Below are 22,108 nucleotides of genomic sequence, written 5' to 3'. Positions count from 1 at the left end.
TCTCAGGTTGTGTCTCAGAGTTTCCAAGGCTTTTTTGCTTCAAAAGCTGTGTAATTTTAGTCAGAGATTCCAATAACAATGTGTGTACTTGAATTGCTTCTGTTGGACTCAGGCTATCTGAGATTGCTCAGCTTTGGACTGAAGAATGACTTTTTGCCCTGGTTTGTTTCAAATATGCTTCTACTGATTAGAGATGATGAGATTTCACCCACCTCACTGGCAGCTCACTTGCCAGTCTGGAGAAATAAAATCCAGAAAGTGTTTCTTTGTCTTCATCAAAATAACTGTGCCCACATGGAAGAAAAGATAGTGTACTTGATGTAATTTCGATGAATTGTGTTTGCTTCATTGATCCAGGGTTGTTTGACATTTTATTTGCAGGAATTCATTCATAGAAACTGAGAACATTGAAAAACCACAAGTGTCATTTGATGCAAATGAAAACAAAAAAGGTAAAACCATATAGTCCCACTTATTTCAACATAAAAATAAAAATTGCCTGACCAAAAGTGTGTGTGTGTGTGTGTGTGTGTGTGTGTGTTCAACTTCATTAGTAATCAAAACTGAATGTTAGACAAGGACATGTTGTTTTCCCTCAAAATTGGATTTTTCTTCCTATAGATAAGAGTTGGGAAACTATATGGAAAAAATTATGATGCTGGTGGATGCATAAATTAGAACAACGTATTTTAAGGGATCATTCAGCAACATATAATAAAAGTCATAAAGATGATTCTTACAGACCAGGAGTTCCACTGCTGGATATTCATTTTAAGGAAATAATTAAGAACATATAAAAATTTTAATTAAATAAATTGGCAATAAAAAGCATTAGAAGCTACCACTACAGCCATGAAAGTAGAATGGATGCATAAATGCAGCCAGAGTCATCCAATGAAATTCTATAGAGCCATTCAAATGTCGTGGAAAAATATTTATGACATGAAATATGTTTAGAATATATGATTAAATGTATCAGTTGGCTACTATCAATAGGAACCTCAAGGAAAATTAATGATTTTGATTTTCTGTCTTAAGCTTATCTGTTTTCTCATTTTTTCCTTCTAAAGAATATCTGAGATTTTTTCATAAGAAAATATTTTTAATTTTAAGAAGAGAAAATGAAAAAGTACTCACCCATGTATCTACAAATTTTTTTTAAAAATCTAAGTTTTTCTATTATAAACCAGGATTCAATCAAATACCTTGGTTCTCAGTTGTGTCCCACCCTCAAAGGAAATGAGAGATTCAAAGCTCCTGAGTCAGGATCTCTAGATGAGGCTTAGTAATTTGCATTTTAACAAGCCTTTCAGATGGGTCTGGAGCACACTAGAGTTTGAGAACTACTGATTGAACAGAATGAATCAGTTGGCTTAGTGAGGAATTAATCCTAAATGAGTATTATGATTCCCTTTCTCTCTCCTATCATTTTTCTCTTTAAATGAATAACTTAAGTACTCTGCATGTTCTTATTCATTTATTTAGTTCATAAATATTTATTAAGGAGTTTTTTAGATGTTTGGCTAAATTCAGAAACTGAACAAATTGCAGTGTAACCAGCTGTATAGAATTTCTGAATTCTAATAATTTGGGAAATTATAGTCACAGGATCATAAAACAAGAAGGAAATTCAATAAATTACCCTCAGGCAAAGGATGACATTTAGACCATTCTTTTTCACCTTTAATATTACCTTATTTAAAATTGAATCAAAAATCTTTTTCTTTTTGAACCAAATAGCTTTTGTTTTATTGTAATTATTGGTTTTACCTAGAAGTGCTCACTGGTATTATAAAAGCTAATAAAATGTGTTTTATTAAATTATCCTCTGAGTTAATTAAATATATGCTTTAAATTTTAATTGTTTTAATTTAAAATTGACATTTCTTTTTTAGCTGCAGTTACACAAATTATGAATGAAAATAAAGATATACATTGCAGTGATGGTGAGTCAAGATCAATGTGTTTCAGCAGCATAATCAATGGTCAGACAGTGCTTTGCGAAAGGAAGTCCTTTTATCATATTCTTGTATCTTTAGTTTAATTAAAATTTAAGAAGTTATTGTATTGTTGATTGAGTCAATATTTATCACTTTTGTATAAAAAGAGCATTTTAAATTTCTGGTTTTTAGCATGAACTGTTATGTTTATTTCAGGATAATTACTTCTAAATTCATTTTGAGGGACCCAAGAGATTCCATAGCTTTATTTTGGAGGTCCCTCAAGTGGAAGAGTTTGCTATGATAGATTGTACTTGAATTGAATTTTGTTAGATAGCTAAGCATTTTTACACCAATTTTCAATTTATTTTCTTAAAATTCATGAATTTTTTAACCAAGGCACAATAAAAGAAAATATAAATTTTAAGTGTATATAAATTTTAAACTTAAAAATAATTTCTTTCATTCTGGTCAGTGTTATTACAATGGTCTTGCAAATATATCTTTTTAAAGAGTCTGACTTTTTCAAGATCAAGGCTAGAAAATGCCTTAGTTGGATCATAAAGCTGGGTCTTCAGATTCTTAGTTCTAGTCTCCTGAATTTGTTTTAATAGTGTATCATCATGCAAAAATAAGAGTTCTACATAGTAAGTTTTGGACAACACATAACTTTTTAAAAATATGTCTGTATACATCTGTCTATGTATGGTCCTAAAACATGCATTTAGAAATTTTTTTTTACAAAAAATGCTTTTACAAATAAAACATCAATTCCAATAAAACACTGAAGTTGAAAAAATAGAGTATATAGGCAGGTTTAATTTATTATAAAGAGAAGTCTTCTAATTTAACAAAACCCAATTTGTTATCTTATAAATTCAAGTTAATTCACTCATGATGCTTTAATGCTATCACTAACATCATGGTAGATTAATAAGTAGTTTAATAATAGAGTTAATAGAATCAACATGCATCCAACTACAGAAAAAAGCATATTAAAAAAAGTATTGCTAACAGTAAAAGAGAATAGAAGTTACTTATGCTCTTCCCTCCCTGTACTTGCTGCCTGATCTCCTACTCCAGAAAATACATGGCTTATTTATCTTCCAGGAACATTGTTGCTAGGACTGTGGTAGGGAAGAGATTAGTGAAAAAACTAGGAGCAGAATTGCATGAGCATCTGTTGACCTCTTCTCTGAGCTGGGCTGAGCCTGGCTGCAGTGCTAGGAAGGCCAGTTTACCTATTTGGGCGTCTAGATTTTCATTCACCTGTTTGAGTGTCTCCATTCTCCATTCACCTGTTTGGGCATCTAGACTCTCAATTGTTGCAATAGAAGGATTTCACCAATGAGCTCATTGTTTTCAGTTCACAGTAACATGATAAAGAAAAGGGGAACCTGTTAGATAAACTCTTCAACTCCGTTCATGTTTTTATGTTGATAAAAATTAATCCTACCTGGATCTTCAGAATTAAGCTTTTATGATATAGGATATTTTTTAAAAAATCTTGATGATGCTTCAGAACAGATGGGCTTATCTTTAAGAGTCTAGGCTATTCTCATGTTTAAAATGAGTTACGATTTTCCCTCAAGAGAGCAATCAATTTCTATGGTTAAAAGAAATCCATTAAAAGCAACCAAAACTTCCACCAGCTTTCCCACGTACACTGGCCAAATAGGCGGCTTGCTACCACCATACCTCACATTGAGTTCTCCATAGTTCTTAGGTAAGCTGGTGCGAGACAAGTTGGGATTGGGCTGGGAAAGTTTCCAAGGAAACACCAGATGTTTGTAGGCGGCAACTCTGATGATTCAGTTTGGATGTCAGAGCTAAATCAACTTTCAAGCAGAAGTCTGGGATACAGTGCTTAAGACAGAGGTAAAAAATTTCTAAAGAAACGAAAAAAAAAAAAAAAAAAGAACTTGCTAAAACCTTGATGAAGAAAATAATTACACATTTCTGTCACCTCAAGTAGGGCTGAGGTTCATTTTATTATGTGTGCAAGCCCCACTGAAAACCATGACTGTTTAAGTGGAATATAAAAAGAAATGTAAAACGTATTTACTGAAGGGAAACTGTCTCTCAGGGAACCTTTACAAAAATATATCCTAAATTTAAGTGCATTTCTATGTTTCATTATGAGAAAAAAAGATCTGCTCCTTTCCTATTCATTCAGACAGCTCTGAGCATAAAAGCATAGTGCAATTTCCTTTGTGCCTAGACAATGGGCCTCTCCATAGCACAGTACATATCCTAAGTCCAGTTTGCTTAGTGCTATGATGGATTAACAGCATCCATTTGAATAAAATGTCTTGATTAGTAGTATCCTGTTTTTACTGTGTTTATCTTAAGTACCTTTAACATTGAATATGCTTGGGATAAAAATTTTGATTAAAAAAAGAATGTTATTAATAAGTAGCTGCATTTAAATTTAAAGTTATGATCCTTTTCAGTATGAGTTCTGATAATGGAACCCCTGCTCTTATGTTTTTTTTTTTTAATTTTTCCACTTTTTTTTTTTTTTTTTTTTTTTTTTTTTTTGCAGTGCTGGGGATTGAACCCAGGGCCTTGTGCTTGCAAGGCAGGCACTCTACCAACTGAGCTATATCCCCAGCCCTATTTTTTTACTTTTATTATAAGAAAATTTCAAGAGCTGGTATGATTACTAAAATTATAGATGCAGTCTTCCTTTAAGTATCAGCCAGATAAAAATCTAAGGATTGTTATTTAAGTAGTTGAACCAATTCACGGAGCTGTTCAACAGAATTGGCTAGTTATTTTTTAATTTAGACTTTTCTACAAAATAAAATTACAATATATTCACTTTATAATTGTTATCATTATTATTAACTTCTACTTGAATAGCTTTTTCTACCACAGGCTGAGAATGTGGTAGGTGGATGGGCCCATCACAGAGGATAGTCTAGAAATACACAGGCTTATTCATTTTGTTTTCATTCATGATGACATCTATTCTGAGACCAGGTCACTAGGCCTACAATAAAACACCCATGTGGTTGGGGGAATCCATCCTCATGCATTTGGATCATCATCATGTCCATCAAAGAAACATAAAAATGTTGATTTTATTGAATACAAAACCAGGACACAATGGGAAAGGCAAATGACGAGCAAGACAAGGAGTTGCAAAATGCCTTGTTTGCCTTCTTAGGGGCTTGAAGTTGACTAGAAGTGATGAGAAGCCACTGCAAATGGAAGACATACCATCAGATTGATTTTAGAAACATCATTGTGATAGTTGTATAAAAGCAGGAGGTCAACCATAAACAAAATCATCTCCTTTTTCTAAATTCAGTTTTACAGTTTTCTGCCTTGAATTGTTGTCTTTCTTGTTGCTGTTGTTAAACATTGCTCAACATTTTATAGAAAGGCAATGCAAGCAAACTCTTATCTTACTGATTCCTGCAGAATGTTTTATATTTGTCTTTCTGGAATGTTGTTGACTAAAGAAAATAATTAATGAAACACAGTACTTGTTGACACTTTTTGAAAAAAAAATTTTACTAACTCATTGGGTGATTTGTCCATTGTAAACATTAACATTGAATATAATTTACCTGTGGCTGGTGCATGTGCCTCCAAAGCTGGTTTTTTTTTTTTTTTTCTTCACTAAGAAGTTGTCAAAGAGAAAGATTAAAGTCTTAGAATCATTGGTCGAAGTCATATTCTAGATTCTGAGGCAGGACTGAACAGAATATAGGACCTCTTTTTGATGTTTCATGGCCCTTTCCCATGTTGAGGTGGCCTGGGAAGGAAGGAGATTCAGGACATTCTTGTGGATGTTTTCAGGAGGATTTGTTTAACATTGGAGCGCACATTCTTCACTCCACCCTACTCCCTATAAGCTTCTCTATCAGCCTCATGGCAGTTTGATGACATTTCCCATTAAGAAATATTCCTCGTTGCCTGATGGTTTCTTTCTGTCACCACCCCACAAAGTCATTGTCCCCATTTACATATTTGTTGATATATGCCACAAACATCATAAAAATGTTATCAACCCACAGGAGAGACATTTCCCCCAACTTCTGTGCTTTTAAATTTTCAAGGGCTGAGCAAAAATGTCATCTGTACAACACCAACTAGAGGCAACAGCTGCTTTATGTAAATTCTGTGATATTTGAAAAATTGGAAATCCAGCTGAAGCCACAAGTCACCTATGACCAGGGTGCTGGATGGACAGTCAGTGGCGATTTTTGAAATTGCTCAGAGGAATTAGGGGGAAAAAAAAACCAAACCTTAAACATATACGATTTAAAAATATTCTATCCATTCCACAGATTCATTTTGTCACTGTTCTTGTTTTAACAGATAAAGACACACTATGTCACATCAAGGAGATCTTCACACGTCCACACTTGGAACTAAATCCTGAATTTAATCCAAAGATCAAAGATTATTACTCTGAAGTCCCATTTGATGTGGTAACCGTGACAATTGGGGCGGAGACATCTAAGTGTCAGTGCAAGGTGCACCTGTATGAGCGGGCAGGGCCGAGGTATGGGGATACTCTCTGGGACTGAGTTGAGACAGCTCCCTGGGAAGCAGACATTCAATGCCCAGCCTTTATAAAAGTGGTTCAGGAAAGTGGAGCCATCAGTCATTTGGAGAGATTTCTAGGGGGTGAAATCTTTCCCCTTTTTAGGCATTACGTGCTCATTAAGAACACAGCAGTGCTATTCACCTATTAATAACCTTTGTAAATAATATTGGTGACAATGTTATAAAAAGGGAGAATCTTGTTATAGGAAATACAATAAGGAATCATTAAAGAAAATCTATTTGTTGTCTTGAGGCTTTCTGGTTGTTGCAAAGAATCCTCCTGACCACTAATGTCTTCCTACCCCAAACCAAGTCTTCAAGTATTTAGATAACTGGGGTTCATTGCTTAAATATGTTGATGACAATTTGTGGACATGGTGCCCACTAACTTACCTAGTCTCACAGGGACATTTTTTTCTATCCATGCATCTGAAAGTCACCAACTCATTTGTTTATAATTTTGAACAGAAAACAGACTCTTACTACATGTTGTATAGCAAGGAACATACTCATAGCTCCATGCTGCAGGGAAAGAAAAGCTCTAAGCATTCCTATTCTATTAGTCAAAAAGTCTGGTAGAAAGAACAGAGACCAGGCATGGTGGCTCGTACCTATAATCGCAGAAACTCAGAAGGCTGAGGTGGGAGGATTGCAAGTTCAAAACCAGCCTCAGCAATTTAGTGAGGCCCTGAGCAACTTAGCAAGATCCAGTCTCAAAATAAAAAAATAAAAAGGACTGGGAATATGACTCAGTGGTTAAGTCCCCCTGGGTTCAATCCCTGTTCCCTGCCCCCCCAAGAAAAAAGAAGGAAAAGAAAAATGGGCTCTCAGTCACACCCATCTGGGTTGCATCCCTGGCTTGAGCATGCAATTTTGGACAATTTGCTTACTAGTTGTATGTAATGGCCCATATATTCTAAATCGGGACCATCAGTTACTGTGAGTTCTTAATGAGATAATGTATGACCCTGACAGGTGGTTAATAGCATCAGTTTCCTTCACTTTAGTTAATGGAAGACATGACTTACTCTGCAAGGTGACCCTTGGAACAGTAAAGTACTATAAAACAATTTTTATTTATTTATTTTTTCATATATTAGGTTTCTTATGTGGTTGTACAGGCCTTGCCTGGTTTTAATGCAAATAGTAGGCATCTAATAAATATTGATGTTCTGAATCAGTTTGGCTTGAATAAATATCCCCATTCATATTTATTCTCTCTCTTTCCCTTTATCTGCAGCTTTGCCAACTACCCTCTGGGCTTAGGAATGAATAAAATCTCCATGCTTGTGGTGGATGAGTCTCCAGCAGAGGGTGAGATTCTGGTCACATACAAACTCACCATCTATAGAGAAGACCGCCCAAGCCTGCCGTTCTTTGAGGACTTCACAGCATGTGGTTTTGTGCAAGTAAGTGAGTTTTACATTTGCACAGGAGTTGAATTAGGAATGATTCTTTCTACCCAGGTGAAAAATGCCAAATGAAAATTGTTACAAGATATCATATGCTCTTAAATCTAAATTGCGGTCTCTGTAAAAGAGCACAAGTCCCAGGCAGGTAGCTAAGACACCTCATTATGAGTGGTTTTCTTTTTACTGTGGCGGCTACTCCCTGCCCTCATTGTACTCAGTGGGTTTATTGTGGTTTCTGTTTTTTAAAAAAGATCTGAATACTAACACTTTGCTGTGAAATTGGTTTCATGTTTCCTCATTAAATCGTGCTGTTTTTCTTGGATTTGACCCCGGATCCACTTTTGAAATTTTGAACTAGATTCATTGGAATTTATTTTAAAGAATGAGAGGAAAACTTATGCAAACTTTTTTTTTTTTTTTAACAGAAGGGATACCAAATAAATGAAATTAAATTTGCTTAGGATAGATATATTTCTCATATCTTAATAATTTCTCAGGGTGGGAGTTTCTCCTGTGAGCAACACAAACCATAAGGAAGCCTTGTTAATAGTGGAAGAAGATGACTGCTACTCTGAGAGATGTTTTTCTGTTTGGTGGCTTTGTTCTCTGCCTTTGCTTTTTTTTTTTTTTTTTTTTTTTGAACAATTTCTACCATCATATCTATGTCTTCTGCATAGACTATTCCAGGGAAGTAGTAACTGGTAATTTCATCATGTATCTACTAATCTACTCAGAAAGTATAACTGCAAACACTCATGTATTGTCAAAAGGATGTGTATGCCACTGGGAATTGAAGTATAGAGGATTAGTTAAAAAGAATAGGTCCACCTGAGCCTCAGTGGCTGGTACAGATGCCACGTTCCTTTGTATTTTTATTTAATGGCCAAACATGGTAATCCTGCTCCTGACCTATGAGCATCATCTCAACTATTCCCAAAGCTTAACACTGTCTCAGAAGGGAACCTATCCCTGAGACTTGTATTATTCAAGGAAACAAATATCTCTAATTAGTAAATTATCACTAATTTGAAAGGGATTTCACATTGATCTAGAGAATGGTTTAAAGCAAGACAAAAATTTTATTTCAAAAACTATGAATAGGAGTACTTGAAAAAAAAAAAAAAAAGAGTGGGGTCCATGGTCAAATAGGTTCATATAGTAATGGATTAAACAAAGTGCATTATTTTCCTTGACTATGGAACTTTTTTGAACTGTTAATATGCTAATTTAAGGGGTGGTCGGTCCTTCAAAAAGAGAATATGTGTGTGCTCCATTTCTACATTGATCTGATGTCACTTTAATGGGAATGGATATCAATGCTTGTTTTCTTGAGGAAACATTGGGTTAAAGTTTGGGAGAAAAAAATCAAAATATATTGCCCCTAGTTTTCCACTTTTAATTCCGCTTTATTTGGGTTGTTTTATCTCACTCTTTTCTGAATTGGAAAACAAGTAACTAAATCCATATCAAAAATGTTAAGAAATTAGCAAACACTTAGGGGAAGGAGCATTTTGTGTATGTATATGTTTGTATGTACATAATTTTATTTCCATACTAAACATTCTTCCCTTTATTGGTAGAGCAATTTCCCTTTTGTACACCATTAATGAGACTATAAATTATTTGATGACTTTGGAAAAATTTTATTACGTCTACTACAGCTAACCTTCTACATCTCTTGTAGGGTTATAGTGTTTATAGGATAATCTAGCTCTCTACCCAAGATAAATGAAGTTGCATGTCCATCAAAAGATATATGCCCCAAAATCTTCATATCAGTTTTATTCATGATAGCTAAAAGAAAGGAGATAAATCTAGTACAACATTATTTGGTATATGTAAAAATAAATGAATTGTGGATACACATGCCATGGAAGGATTTTCAAAATCTTATGTTGATGAAAAGAAGCCAGCTATATGAAGACATACTGTATTTCAGTTATAGGAAGCTGAAGAACAGAAAAAAAAACTAACCTATAATGAAGGGAATCAGAATAGTGGTTATCTACAAGATATGGGTGCTCTCACCATGAGGGAACTTTTTGGGCAAATGTCTGACATCTTGATTTGGGTGGTGGTAACTTATATAACTAGAAGATATATACATACATGTATACATATATGCATATATACATATGTATATAAATTATACACTTAAGATTTGTTCAGTTTACTGGACACAAATTATGCAAAATATAAAATATATGTACATATATTTAGATACATTTGTATATAAACTTTACCTCAAAAAAGTAAGAAAAAGTATTAATGGGAAATATTTATTTTTATCTTCCAAGGCATTCTTCCCTTCTCAAATATTATATTGATCAGAAACAAGGTAATTACTATACAGTCACTTAGAAAATAGATTATATTAGGAATTTGTTACTATAATATAAAGAAATATATTTAAAAATTCTTGTGGGATGAATTCTACAGATGAACATAGAAAAGTATTTCAGTCATTTATTAGAATCATTTCCATAAGGTCTTAAAGTTTATGTGTGGTCCTATAATAAGTAATGTATTTTATAACAGGCAAAGTATCTAATAAGCACTTGTATATTTTAGCGTTTCTTTTAGAAACTGTCCAATGAGTGAGCAGAAAAATGAGGCAGGAGTAATGTTGATTTCTTTAGACACTTAACTAGCCCTAATTGGCCTCATGAATTGGGAGATGTCAATAGCAGAAGTAAAATTTTCTCACCATAAGCTCTGGTTAACCTTGTCTGGAGGCCTTCCCCGTATTTCTTTCATGCTTAATCCCCTTTAGGTTACCCTGCAAGCCGACAGAATGACAAAGATTCCAATACAAAGAAAATTTCAACTCTCCTGTCAATTCTTAGATATTTGAGAATTAATAACCAAGCAGATATACATCGTGAGACAGAAAAACTTTTGGTTTTTCAAATTTTTTTCTTTCTTTTCTGTCAACAACCATAGTGCCTTCACTGTATTCTTTTTGTGTGTGTGTGTGTATCTTTGCATTTATTTATTTTTTATTTTATTTTATTTTATTTTATTGTAAACAAATGGGATACATGTTGCCTCTCTATTTGTACATGGCGCAAAGGCATACCATTTGTGTAATCATAAATCCACATACAGTAATGTTGTTTGATTCATTCTGTTATTTTTTCCCTTCCCCCCACCCTCCCACCCCTCTTTACCCTCTATACAGTACTTTCTTCCTCCATACTTGCCCCCCTCCCTAACCCTAACTCTAACCCTAACATTAACCCTTCCCTCCCCCCCTTTATGTGTCATCCTCCACTTATTAGCGATATCATTCGTCCCTTGGCTTTTTGAGATTGGCTTATCTCACTTAGCATGATAGTCTCCAATTTCATCCATTTGCCTGCAAATGCCATAATTTTATCATTCTTTATGGCTGAGTAATATTCCATTGTGTATATATACCACAGTTTCTTTATCCACTCATCAATTGAAGGGCATCTAGGTTGGTTCCATAGTCTGGCTATTGTGAATTGAGCAGCTATGAACATTGATGTGGCTGTATCTCTGTAGTATGCTGATTTTAGATACTTCACTGTATTCTTAAAGTCAAAGAATAGGCTGTTCTATTTGAATCCCCCAAATCTATACATGCAAACGTAAAAGGAGATAAACTCAACTGTAATCATTTTTTATTTATTGGGGAAGGGAAAAATCATAATTTCTTCTTACATTTATAATTAGATTTTGGTCTAATGATTCCATTATTAAAATTTAAATAAGTATTATCTTAGTTCATTTGTGCTGCTATAACCAAGTCCCTGAGGTTGAGTAATTTATAAAGAACAGAAATTGGTTTCTTACAGTTTTGGAGGCTGGTAAGTCTGAAGGCATTTGGTGTCTGGCAAATGAAGGCATTTGGTGTCTGGCAAAGGCCTTCTTGATATGTCATTATGTGGTGGGAGAGTCACAAAAGGCAAAAAGAAAATGTACCAAGTCCCTATATGGGGAAAGAGTCAAAAAGCAGAAAAGGGACCTAAGCTAGCTCCCTCCAGTCCTTTGACAAGGCACTAATCCATTGAGCAGTATGCCCTCATGACTTAATCATGCCTGCAAAGGACCCACTTCTCAAAACTACTGCAGTGAGGATTAAGTTTCAACACATGATTTTGGGGGACATTCAGACCATAGCAAACACAAAAAGCAATCCACTTCAAATAGCCAAAAGAGAAGAATTCAACTTATGATTAATCAAGTCTCCTAACTCCTCCTTACTCCATTCTCTTACCTTTTTGACTTTGACTATTTACTCTGCTTCACCCAAAGATGAACAGAGAAGAGTAAGAGAATATAAAGCATACCATTCAATTAAAAAAGAATTACTATAACATTCTGGTAAATAATGAAATAATTTAAGTAATTTGTTAGGTATTTTTGTATCATTTATATTTTCAAACATTGATAAGTAACCTACTTAACCGTAATTAACTATTTGTTAATTTATTTAATGGTTATATTCCAATTGTTATTATGCCAATTGGAAATTATATATGGTAGCCTCAGAGGCAACTCTTAGTGTAGTTATTATGGGTAAGGGAGAAAAAGCTAATTTGTATGACCAATTTAAATAGCTATATTGGGAGCAGGATATCTCAACCTCAGCACTATTGTTTCGGGAAGCTATCCTGCACATTTTAGATATTTAACAGCATCTGAATAGCACCTCTATCCACTAGATTCCAGAAGCACAACTTTTACCCAAATTGTGACATAGTTCCAGGTAGCGCCAGTGTTTCCTGAGAGGTAAGGCCAACCTCAAATGACAACCACAGATTTAGACCAGTAGGAGATGCTGCTTTCTTAACACATTTACTAGAAGTGGGAATAATTTAAAAGCAATCCTTTAGTGTTGGATTTTAGAGAACCATTCTTATTTTTTCCATCCTTTTGTTTTTAATCATTTCTAGTTTGGTGATACTATTCAGACAGTTCTTTATTCTATTCACTAATCTGCCATCTTTTCTAATTCAATTATTACAATCACAAATATGCATTCAATTATAGAAAACATGTTCTTAATAAAATATAAAAACATAACACACCTAGCCTGTTATTTCATTTTGATTTATGCATAAAGAGTATGATGTTTTGCTGTTAGGAAGAAAGATTTAGAAAGTAATAAATAAACTGTTATTGTGGCTGGAAAAGCATCATGTTTAGGAATTAGTAAAAATATTTATGTTCTAAGGAAATTAAAATACATATGGAAAAATATTTCTTTTAATGCTCCTTTTCAAATCAAAACCATTTAACATGGATAACAATATAACATCTACAGAGGTTGACTTTTATGCATGATCTATGGTCTCATATACATTTTGCCCCCAAAGTCTTATGCCAGAATAGAGCCATAAATAAAATCTACAGAAAGGTCATATAGCAGAAGCCTAGAAGATGCTTCATGGGTTCATTTGCTTAAACCATTTTCATCTTAAAACGGATTACAGTTCACAAAGGGAAAATATTAAGGGAAGAGAAAACTAAAATATAAAAGATCTGCCCAACATTTAGCAATACATTTAAAGCTGATGTTTTGCTGTTTTATTTTTTTTTAAAAAAGCCACTTAGATGCTGAGTTATTATATGATGTGTGAATGACTCCCAGTTATAGTGTTTAGAAACTCTTTATAATTCTTTCATTTATTTTTGTACCATTCCAACACCACAGAGGGCTATTATAAAATAGCTACAAGTAATAGTTACCTATTACCTTAGAAAATATTCATGATAAATGAACAGAAGTACATTTATCAATAATTATTTAATAAAAGCCTATTAGCCTCCAAAGTTATAATATCCATTTTAGTAGTTTTTAGTTACCTTATCTACTTCAAATTTACCAGAGGAATGTGATTTAATTTTTTCAACAATACAATCTGTGCTATTATGAAATGCTGTCAACCAGAGACAGGTTATTAAGTAACTGCGATGCATTTCATTCTTTGAAACATGCTGTGAGTCTCAAGAGCAGACAAGACCAAGAGCAGCAGCAGAGATAGTAGTAACAGCATTTGTAGAAATTATACCAGGCATTAGCATAAGAACTTTATCTTCCCGTCTTCTCCAATGTTCATTATAACCCTGAACGCAGGTGATTTTTTAATCCCTCACCTTTTTTTTTTTTAACATATGGAGAAACTAAGGCTTTAGAAAGGTTAGAAACCATGTGCAAATTTTCTGTGTGACATTTAATTAGCGGTAAAGTGGAATTTGAGTGCAGATGCTGTGACTTACATGGCGTTGCATCCTGTTAAACCTTCTTATGTGGAAAATACCTAAAGTTGAAAATTCATTTAATACCAGCAATCTACCAAACAGCTTAGATTAGTCTCTCCTATTTAAACATGCTCAGAAATTCTAACATCTTCATGGACCCCTAAAAGTATTATATGCCACAGGCTCTGTGCCTATTGTGCCCAATAAGACAGGTGGCCTACTCTTTTATTTCATTCTGAAGGTTCTGTAGAGGTAATGTGTATTTCATTATCAATGCCCCAGGCTGTATTTATTTATTTATTTATTTATTTATTTATTTTGGTATCATAGATTGAACCCAGGAGTTTCTAACCACTGAGCCACACCCCAGCCATTTTTATTTTTTTATTCTGAGACAGGGTCTTGCTATTGCTTAGAATCTCGCTAAGTAGCTGAGGCTGGCTTTGAACTCGTGATCCTCCTGCCTCAGCCTCCCAAGCCACTGGAATTACAGGCGTGTATGCATTCTTTCAAGCTTTGCTGAGTGTACTTCACTAAACACTGAGCCTCTGCAGTTAACTGCAGGACTGAGTGGTCCTTGACCAACTTTCTTCAAAAGTGCACGTAGCACCAAGCAAAGTGAGATGTTAGTCCCCAAGAAGTGTGCACACGAGGCATTCTAAACCTATAGGCCTTCCCAGTCGCCAGGAAGCATTTACGTACATTCAAGGCAGGGGAATCTTTGGCACTCTGTTTTCTTAAAAAGCAAGCAAAGGTGAGAGGGGGTATGTTCTTGAATTCATGATCTATTTCAGTGCTTATATAAATGTTCTTTTGTTGCTGGAAGAGTGATGTTAAACACTTCATGAATTAATGTAACTTATGGTCAGATAAGTTATTATTTAAATAAAAACTTTTGTTTGGCACATCTGTTCTGCATGTTTCTCCTACCCATGTCTGCTTCCTTCACTAGAAGAGGCAAACTTTTTCTACCCTTGATGCAGCAGAGCCAACACAAAGAGGAGAGATTGGGTCCTCCCAGCTTCTGACAGCATGTGGAGAAATTTCTCTGAGTGTAAACCTCTGCTGAATTCCCTGATTTTCACTTAAAGTTTATGCTTTGGCATTCTAAGAATTAGTCTTCTGATTTCTGAACTAGGCAGAGAAATAGAGAGGAACCATTGGAGTGTCTTTTTCTGGTTTTTGTTTGTTTGTTTTTATGTTCTGTCAAAGCAGCCGGATTTCAAATGGGACATTTGAAACTTTGAAGGAGATTGTGGCTTCAAGAGAAGTAGACAAGGGGACTCTGATTACTTCAAGTCCTAATACCCACTTTTTTTTTATGGGCTTTAACTCCTTCAAAGGGCCTCTAGCTCTTTTATCTCTCATTCTCCACATTCTTCCATTTCTAAAGTCCAGACGAATTCAAGCAAGAGTACATACCGGAAGAGTAAGCATGGTGATGTCCCGGGTGCTGGGTTAGGCATTTTTATGTCCTCTTCCCACAACCAAACCAATTCCAGAACAGATTTTTTTTTTTTTTTTTTTTGGTGCTGGGGATCGAACCCAGGGCCTTGTGCTTACAAGGCAAGCACTCTACCCACTGAGTTATCTTCCCAGCCCCCACAATTTATTTTTAAAAAGACATCTTAAACAACAAAGTTGGACTCTCTGTAGGACACATGTCATTTCTTGCAAATATACATGATTATATTTCAATTTATTGAGCACTTACTTGTTCCAGGAAATGTACTAAGCATTTACATACATTGTTTCCTTCTTCGTTCTAATAAAAAATGACATTATATCATATATAAAATATGACATTTTGGAATTATGTTGTTCTCCCAATGTTCTCTATTAGCACAGAGAATCACCAACCTTAAAGCAAAATGCCACCAAATCTAGTATTTGCCTTAGAAATCAATAAGTATAAGGAGCTACCCTCATGGCTCAGAAAGTTGGTAATGAGATGTAGGTAATGGTGCTCCTGAACACACAGGGAAAGTTAATAACCTGTTATTGCGACTATTTATATTGTCATTAGTCAAAGATATCGGTGTTATTTCTTTCAGCAGACTATAACAAATTGCTTTGTGTTCAAAGGAAGCTTGGCCTAGTGTTTCCATTAGGTAATGCTGAGAAAGTTTCCAGATGCATTTGACTGTGACATTTCCTTCCATCAGCATGTGTTGTAGGGACAAGAACGGGGAGTGGAGATTCCTCACAGATGGCTTCAGCCATCACAGAACTACAGGCTGGCTCGACCTGTTCTCTGAAGACAAAAGGGGCACTTTACTGCCTGACATTCTTAGCTTCTTTTGAAAATCCTGCTAATTTGTCCCCCCCCCCCCCCCTTTGATTTTCATGTACATCCCTGCTGTAGGCAGGACAGAGATTAAAACTCTTCTCTCTTCAGAGCAGAGCGGGCTCTCTCACTTGCTAGGCATTGTTCTCCAGCAATGTGGTGCAGATGCACTGAACTGTCCGCACCCTCTGCATGCTTGAGGAGAGTATTCTAGATCTAATGATTTGGTAAAGAAATATGGCATGTGGGATTCTTGACCTAAAGTGATATGTTAAAACTAAATTCCTGATGAAGTGAAGAGACCTGGGTTTGAAAGGCATAAAGATGTAAGAAGTAAAAACAATCCCTCTCAAATACTTGGATCAAAATACTATTTGTGCTTTTTGAATTTGAGTCACAGCTTGCAACTCCTTTGTTGGAAACCTTGGGCAAGCTTCTTATCAGTCATATAGGGACAGGAATAGGACTGACCCTAGAGAAGGGTTTACAGGGAAAATTGAGTTATATTGTGAAGATCTTGGAATGCTGCCTGGGAACAGAGCTCATAAATTTAAATATACATTTTAAGAAAGATAGATAAATAAAATATATATTCAGGTGGTACTAAGATAAAGTCTAGAACATAGATTTTTTTTCTCCCCCTACTGAAGTCTAGCAAACTGTATTGGAGATTTTCAACTTGCTTATATTAAAATTTAGAGTTAATTAGATATAAAAATATGACTTTGTAGAACAAGCTATCTGTGCTAAATTACACAGAAAAGTTTGAAAGGAATGTGATTTGAAAAAACTCAAGAACTGAGTTTAAGTTTTGCCTTGAACATGTGTCTGAACCTTGACATTTACATGATTAATTTTATATGTCATCTTATTAGCAATCTCAGTTGAGACTAAGAATTTGAGACTCATGAGACTTAATTTTGAGACTTACTTAATCAGCAAAAAGAACAGAAGAATTTCTTTGCTAAAACCATACCTGGTAGCCTCCATCACAAGTGAGGAGATCAATGTTCTCTGTGCCATCTATATAAAGAAGTAATGAAGGATAAAGGTTTCATCAGGCACAAGGAACAGTCTGACTGTAATTTTTATTTATTTTATGGATAATCTCTAAAAAAGTGCTATTATTTTGAAAGCTGTCATTTCAAAGGTCCATAAACATCTTCATACCTTATTTAATGAGGAAATAAGTCTCATTCTGTATATTTACATCATGATCTCAATCCAAACTGCTCAACTTTTCCCTATTTTTTAAAAACAATTTGTTCCAAATGATTTTCAGTTATTTCCAAAATGCTAATGTGTCTTCACAGATTAGAGATTTGTTCCCGTAAGGAACATTTACAATGCACAGTTTTCGCTATTTATTTAGGACTTATTATATGCCAGGTTCTATTCTAATTGCTTTGCATTTATTAAGTCAATTAATACTTAATGCATGAAGTAGTTCAATAATTCTCATTTCACAGATGGAAAAATGGAAGAACAGAGAACTTGCCAAGGTCGAATAGCTTGTAGGTAGCAGAGCCCATTTTGAACCCAGGTAGCCTGCTTGCAGAACTTGAGAATTCATTTGAAGGTTAGTGTTTCAAACTTGTTATTTTCTATAGAAGAAAATTTATACATGAGGTTAAATTATAGGGAGCCTTCACTACCCATTCACCATATGATAATAATAAACAGTGAGAGGATCAGGAGAAAGGGGGCAGGCAGGCACACCAGGAAACTTTGCAGTGTTCAAGAATGGAGAATCAGTGTGGCCAAAGTTCTTAATGGGAAGATGGGAGTAGAGGAGGGAATTCAGCAGTGGGCATGTCTCTCTTAGCAATAGGACTGACCAATAGCCCTGTGACCAGCAGTGCTGTCACAGACTATATGAATCTTATGTTTCAATGTCACATTACACTTTTGAGTTAGGGGAATCAGTGATATATAATATCTTTATCCTTCATATAAGTAAACCTCAATGATTTTCCAAGGTCCATTCATAACAATTTACCAGATTCTTTACTGGTCAGTGGCAGAGAAAGATGAGCACCCATGGGTCAAGCATTGAACCTCCTGGCAGTTTGTAGATGAATTTTACTTAGAAAGGCTATTGAATCCAGATATAAATATTTTCTGAGTTTGCTGAGCCTGCTTCATATCCTTAAGAAAGTCACAAAGGCAGAAACATTAATTCTAAATTTCTAAAATGAGGATTGCAAATTTGCCGACTACTCCTCTTAATTAAAAAGAGTTCTTCTATGAAATATGTACCGGACTACTCTGTGCACTTGTTTCTTAAGTCTTAGTGGCATTTTCTTGATATCACACAATATAAAAACAGTAAAAAATTTTTTTTTGATGAAAGGAATGCCACATATTTGCAGGCAATGATAAATCATTACTTACAAATCTTCTTTGAGTGATGTCTCCAAGGATAAGACCTACTTTGGTAATCTGCAGATCTTCAGTAGCTGACCAACAAATAAGAGACAAATTATTAGGTCATGACATCAACACACAAGAGATAATTATTGCATCAAGTCTGGGTGCTGTTTTTGGGCTTGCATTTTTGTTAAGAACTAAATAATTACATTTCTTTATGTCAATATTGGAAGTGTATGAAAAACTAATGATTCATGTAAAGTTCCCAAAATAGCCTGCACTGCCTGGGACTCTGGCATCCTCCCTCTCATGCTAAGTCTGTCTGTGATCACAGTAACCCCTTGTTCTGGCACGCCGCCCTCCTGCCAACTGGCCACATGCCGCCAGTGGACAACCGCTCACCCCTTTCATAACGAGAGCACAAATATTAGATGAATTTCCTTTGAACCTTGCTTCCTCTTGGCTCTTAACATAGTCTAGCTGCTTAGAAGAAACAGGTTCTGAGAGTCACAGAATCCCTTATTAATCATCTTTTTTTTTTTTTTTCTTTGAGAAGCAATATGACCAGAATTTTTACTTTTCTCCAAGGTATTGGATACACTGTATCATGGTTGGAAAGGATGTCCTATTTCCTAAAGAGTTAATTAGATGCTGTCACTGTGGTACATGAAATATTGACTATCTAGTCTCTAAATGGGATATTCTCTGTGTAACAGCAATAATATTAATAATAATGTCACTGTCATTTTCTCTGCTGCGTTTCTTCTAGGAACCTATTTCTTTAGACACTTTCCTGTGTAACTGGCTAGACATCAGTCAATCTATACTTAAATAACTCAATTTAATAAAATGATATGTGTTCCATGTTAGGAGGAATCATTCCAGAATGTTCTCTTCTTTTTAACACCATTATCCTGTTAGAACATTTTTAACCACAATGATAATAATTTCCAGCTGTCCCAAATCCTAAAAGTAAAGTGCCAACCCCCCCAAATATATTTTGTTACTGAAACATGTGTAAACAATTATGAATATCTAAACCATACTGGTATTGGTTTTCAAACTCTCTCCAAAACTGTAGAGAAAGAAATGTCTCTAATGAGCATGTTGATAAATACATCCAACTTCAAAAGTTGCTCTTGCAGACCAACAGAATAAAGATTTCACTTTTTATCGAGCACAGTAAAAAATGTTATAAATTTTAAATTTCACATTCAAAAAGAGAAAAATTCATATTATTTACCCTTCTGAATTGGAAAGCTCAGACTTTCCAAAACTGCTCTGGAGATCCACAAATGGAGAGTTATCAGTCAATTTCAGTGAGATCTGGATTTGTGGAAGATCAGAGGGTCTCTGGCTTGATCAAAAGTTTTGTTTGGTTCATACTTTTTTTTTTTTTTCCTTTTGGCTTTTTCAAAAAATAGAACAGAAGTACATGGATTCGTTTTACCAAGAAAGAATTTGAGATAATACATATTATAAATCCTAAAATGCTTTGTTTAAAGGTATTTTTTAAATGAACTTACCTCTTATTTTTACTAAAAGAAGCTTTCACAACCTCATCCATATTCTACTTTTAAACATCATGGATTCTACTCCCCATTAGCTCAGTGTTGCTCAAGATGGTGAAATAATTGTGGGCATCTTTGTTCTAACACTAACTAATACTGTTTGTGCCTCTGCTTACTCTCTGTGCCTCTGCAACCTCTGTCTCCATCTCTTTCTTTCACTCATTCATGCACACACACACACACACACACACACACACACACACACACACGTACATTTCTCCAGGCTGAAACCTAGGTATTTGATCACTATTATTTAGCACAGTCATGAAAGGTTCTTGATGAATATTTTAAAATTAAATGATACTGTCCAGACCAAATGCAAAATTAAAGATATGTCCTATTTTTTAAAGTTATTATTCTCTAAGGCAGTCATATGAATAAGACATCCTTTCAAAAATTGTTAAATTGCATTTTTACTTTTATGGTGAAATAGAGTTGGTTTCCTTCTGGTCCTTGAAGTTGACCAAATAATGTGAAGTTTCCAAATTCTCCAGATATCAGTAGAAAAAAAGTTCTCCTTCTGAACCTCAGACTTTCATATACTCAGCAGCCAGAGAGCTGACAAGAAGACAAAGAGATAAGAGGGGTAACCTTTGGAAAATACTGCTCATGAAGAGAAGCTACCACCTCTCCACTTCCCTGGGGCAAGAGAGAGTGGGCCATGATTTCTCCTTTCTGAGGTAAACACCTATGAAATCTGAAGATGATTTCAAGAGGGAGAGAAAGTTACTTGTTTATCTGGTTGAATGCTTGCCTAATTCCAGAGTTTGTGGATTGGGTTTCAACTACCAGAGAGGGAGAAAGAGCTTGCTGAGATATTGCTGTTCATGAGGGTCACCAGGCTAAGGAGCAAGGATCAGCCTTGAGTTAGAGCACCTGGAGGAAGAGCTGCTCCAGGCCTCAGACCCCAGAGGGGAAGCTGTAGAAGGCAGAAGAACCTGGATTCTGCATTCAGTGTTATCAGGGGCCCAGGATGGGACGAAAAGGCACCTGAGGGTCTAAGTCAGGATCCGCTGGAGAAGCAAGCTGGGACTCAGTGCTCAGGCAACTGCCTTATCAGCAGGGTTTATTTGAGGCCACCCCATCTACACAAGCATAAACTATGAGCTCTACCAACAGGCATGACCTCCAAAAATGAGATTTCTCTTCCCCTCTACTTCCTCCTGCCCCAAGTCAAGAAAAGTAAATTTGGGACAGATAAGAGGGGACAGATTCTATTCACCACTTCAAAGCTTAAAACGGCATCCAATTTCTGGTTCACTTTTGATAATTCAGAAATCCAGGGATGGTGTGACAGAGTTCTCTGTTCAGAGTCAAATACTGAAGTCACAGTATGGCCTGGCTGAGTTCTTGCCTGGAGGTGCTGAGGAAGAATCCACTCCCAGACATGTTCAGGTTGTTGCTGAACTGTCTCCTCCAGCTATGGGCCTGAGTTCCCTGTTCCTTGTCAGCCACGACTGTCCTCAGCTTCCTCAGGCTGCCTGTATTCCTTGCCACGTGGTCCCTGCATTGCCTAAGCTGGCAGTGGAGACTCACACACCTTGAATTTCTCTGAGGATCAGTCTCTCTGACTTCCCCATCTCTGACCTTTGGACTCAGATTTAAGCTCCCCAGTTAAAGGCCAAGAAATATGGGACCTTCACTACACCTGCCAAATTCCTTCAGAGCACCACTTTGGTTTGTGTATGCTTGAATAACTGGAGGAAGCTGTATATACACCAGGGGCCAAGAATT

At 35.5% G+C, this 22,108-nt stretch overlaps 1 protein-coding gene and 1 long non-coding RNA gene across 2 annotated transcripts in view; both read left to right on the top strand.

The window, feature by feature from the left end:
* Positions 1-22,108, top strand: part of CPED1 (cadherin like and PC-esterase domain containing 1) — a 273,570-nt gene that overhangs the window by 148,674 nt on the left and 102,788 nt on the right. Inside the window, 4 exon segments of the mRNA XM_079152537.1 lie at positions 382-452; positions 1,896-1,946; positions 6,273-6,459; positions 7,744-7,912. Of these exon segments, the coding sequence (XP_079008663.1) occupies positions 382-452; positions 1,896-1,946; positions 6,273-6,459; positions 7,744-7,912 (478 nt within the window).
* LOC306668792 lies at positions 7,919-15,664 on the top strand. The gene is made up of 2 exons (XR_013765975.1): positions 7,919-10,885; positions 11,491-15,664. It is a non-coding gene; the product is annotated as an uncharacterized lncRNA (long non-coding RNA).

This window comes from Sciurus vulgaris, assembly GCF_902686455.1.
Source record: "Sciurus vulgaris genome assembly, chromosome: 8".
In the NCBI taxonomy this organism is placed as follows: domain Eukaryota; kingdom Metazoa; phylum Chordata; class Mammalia; order Rodentia; family Sciuridae; genus Sciurus; species Sciurus vulgaris.
Note: the sequence above shows the minus strand (reverse complement) of the source record. Positions and strands in the feature narration are given on the sequence as shown.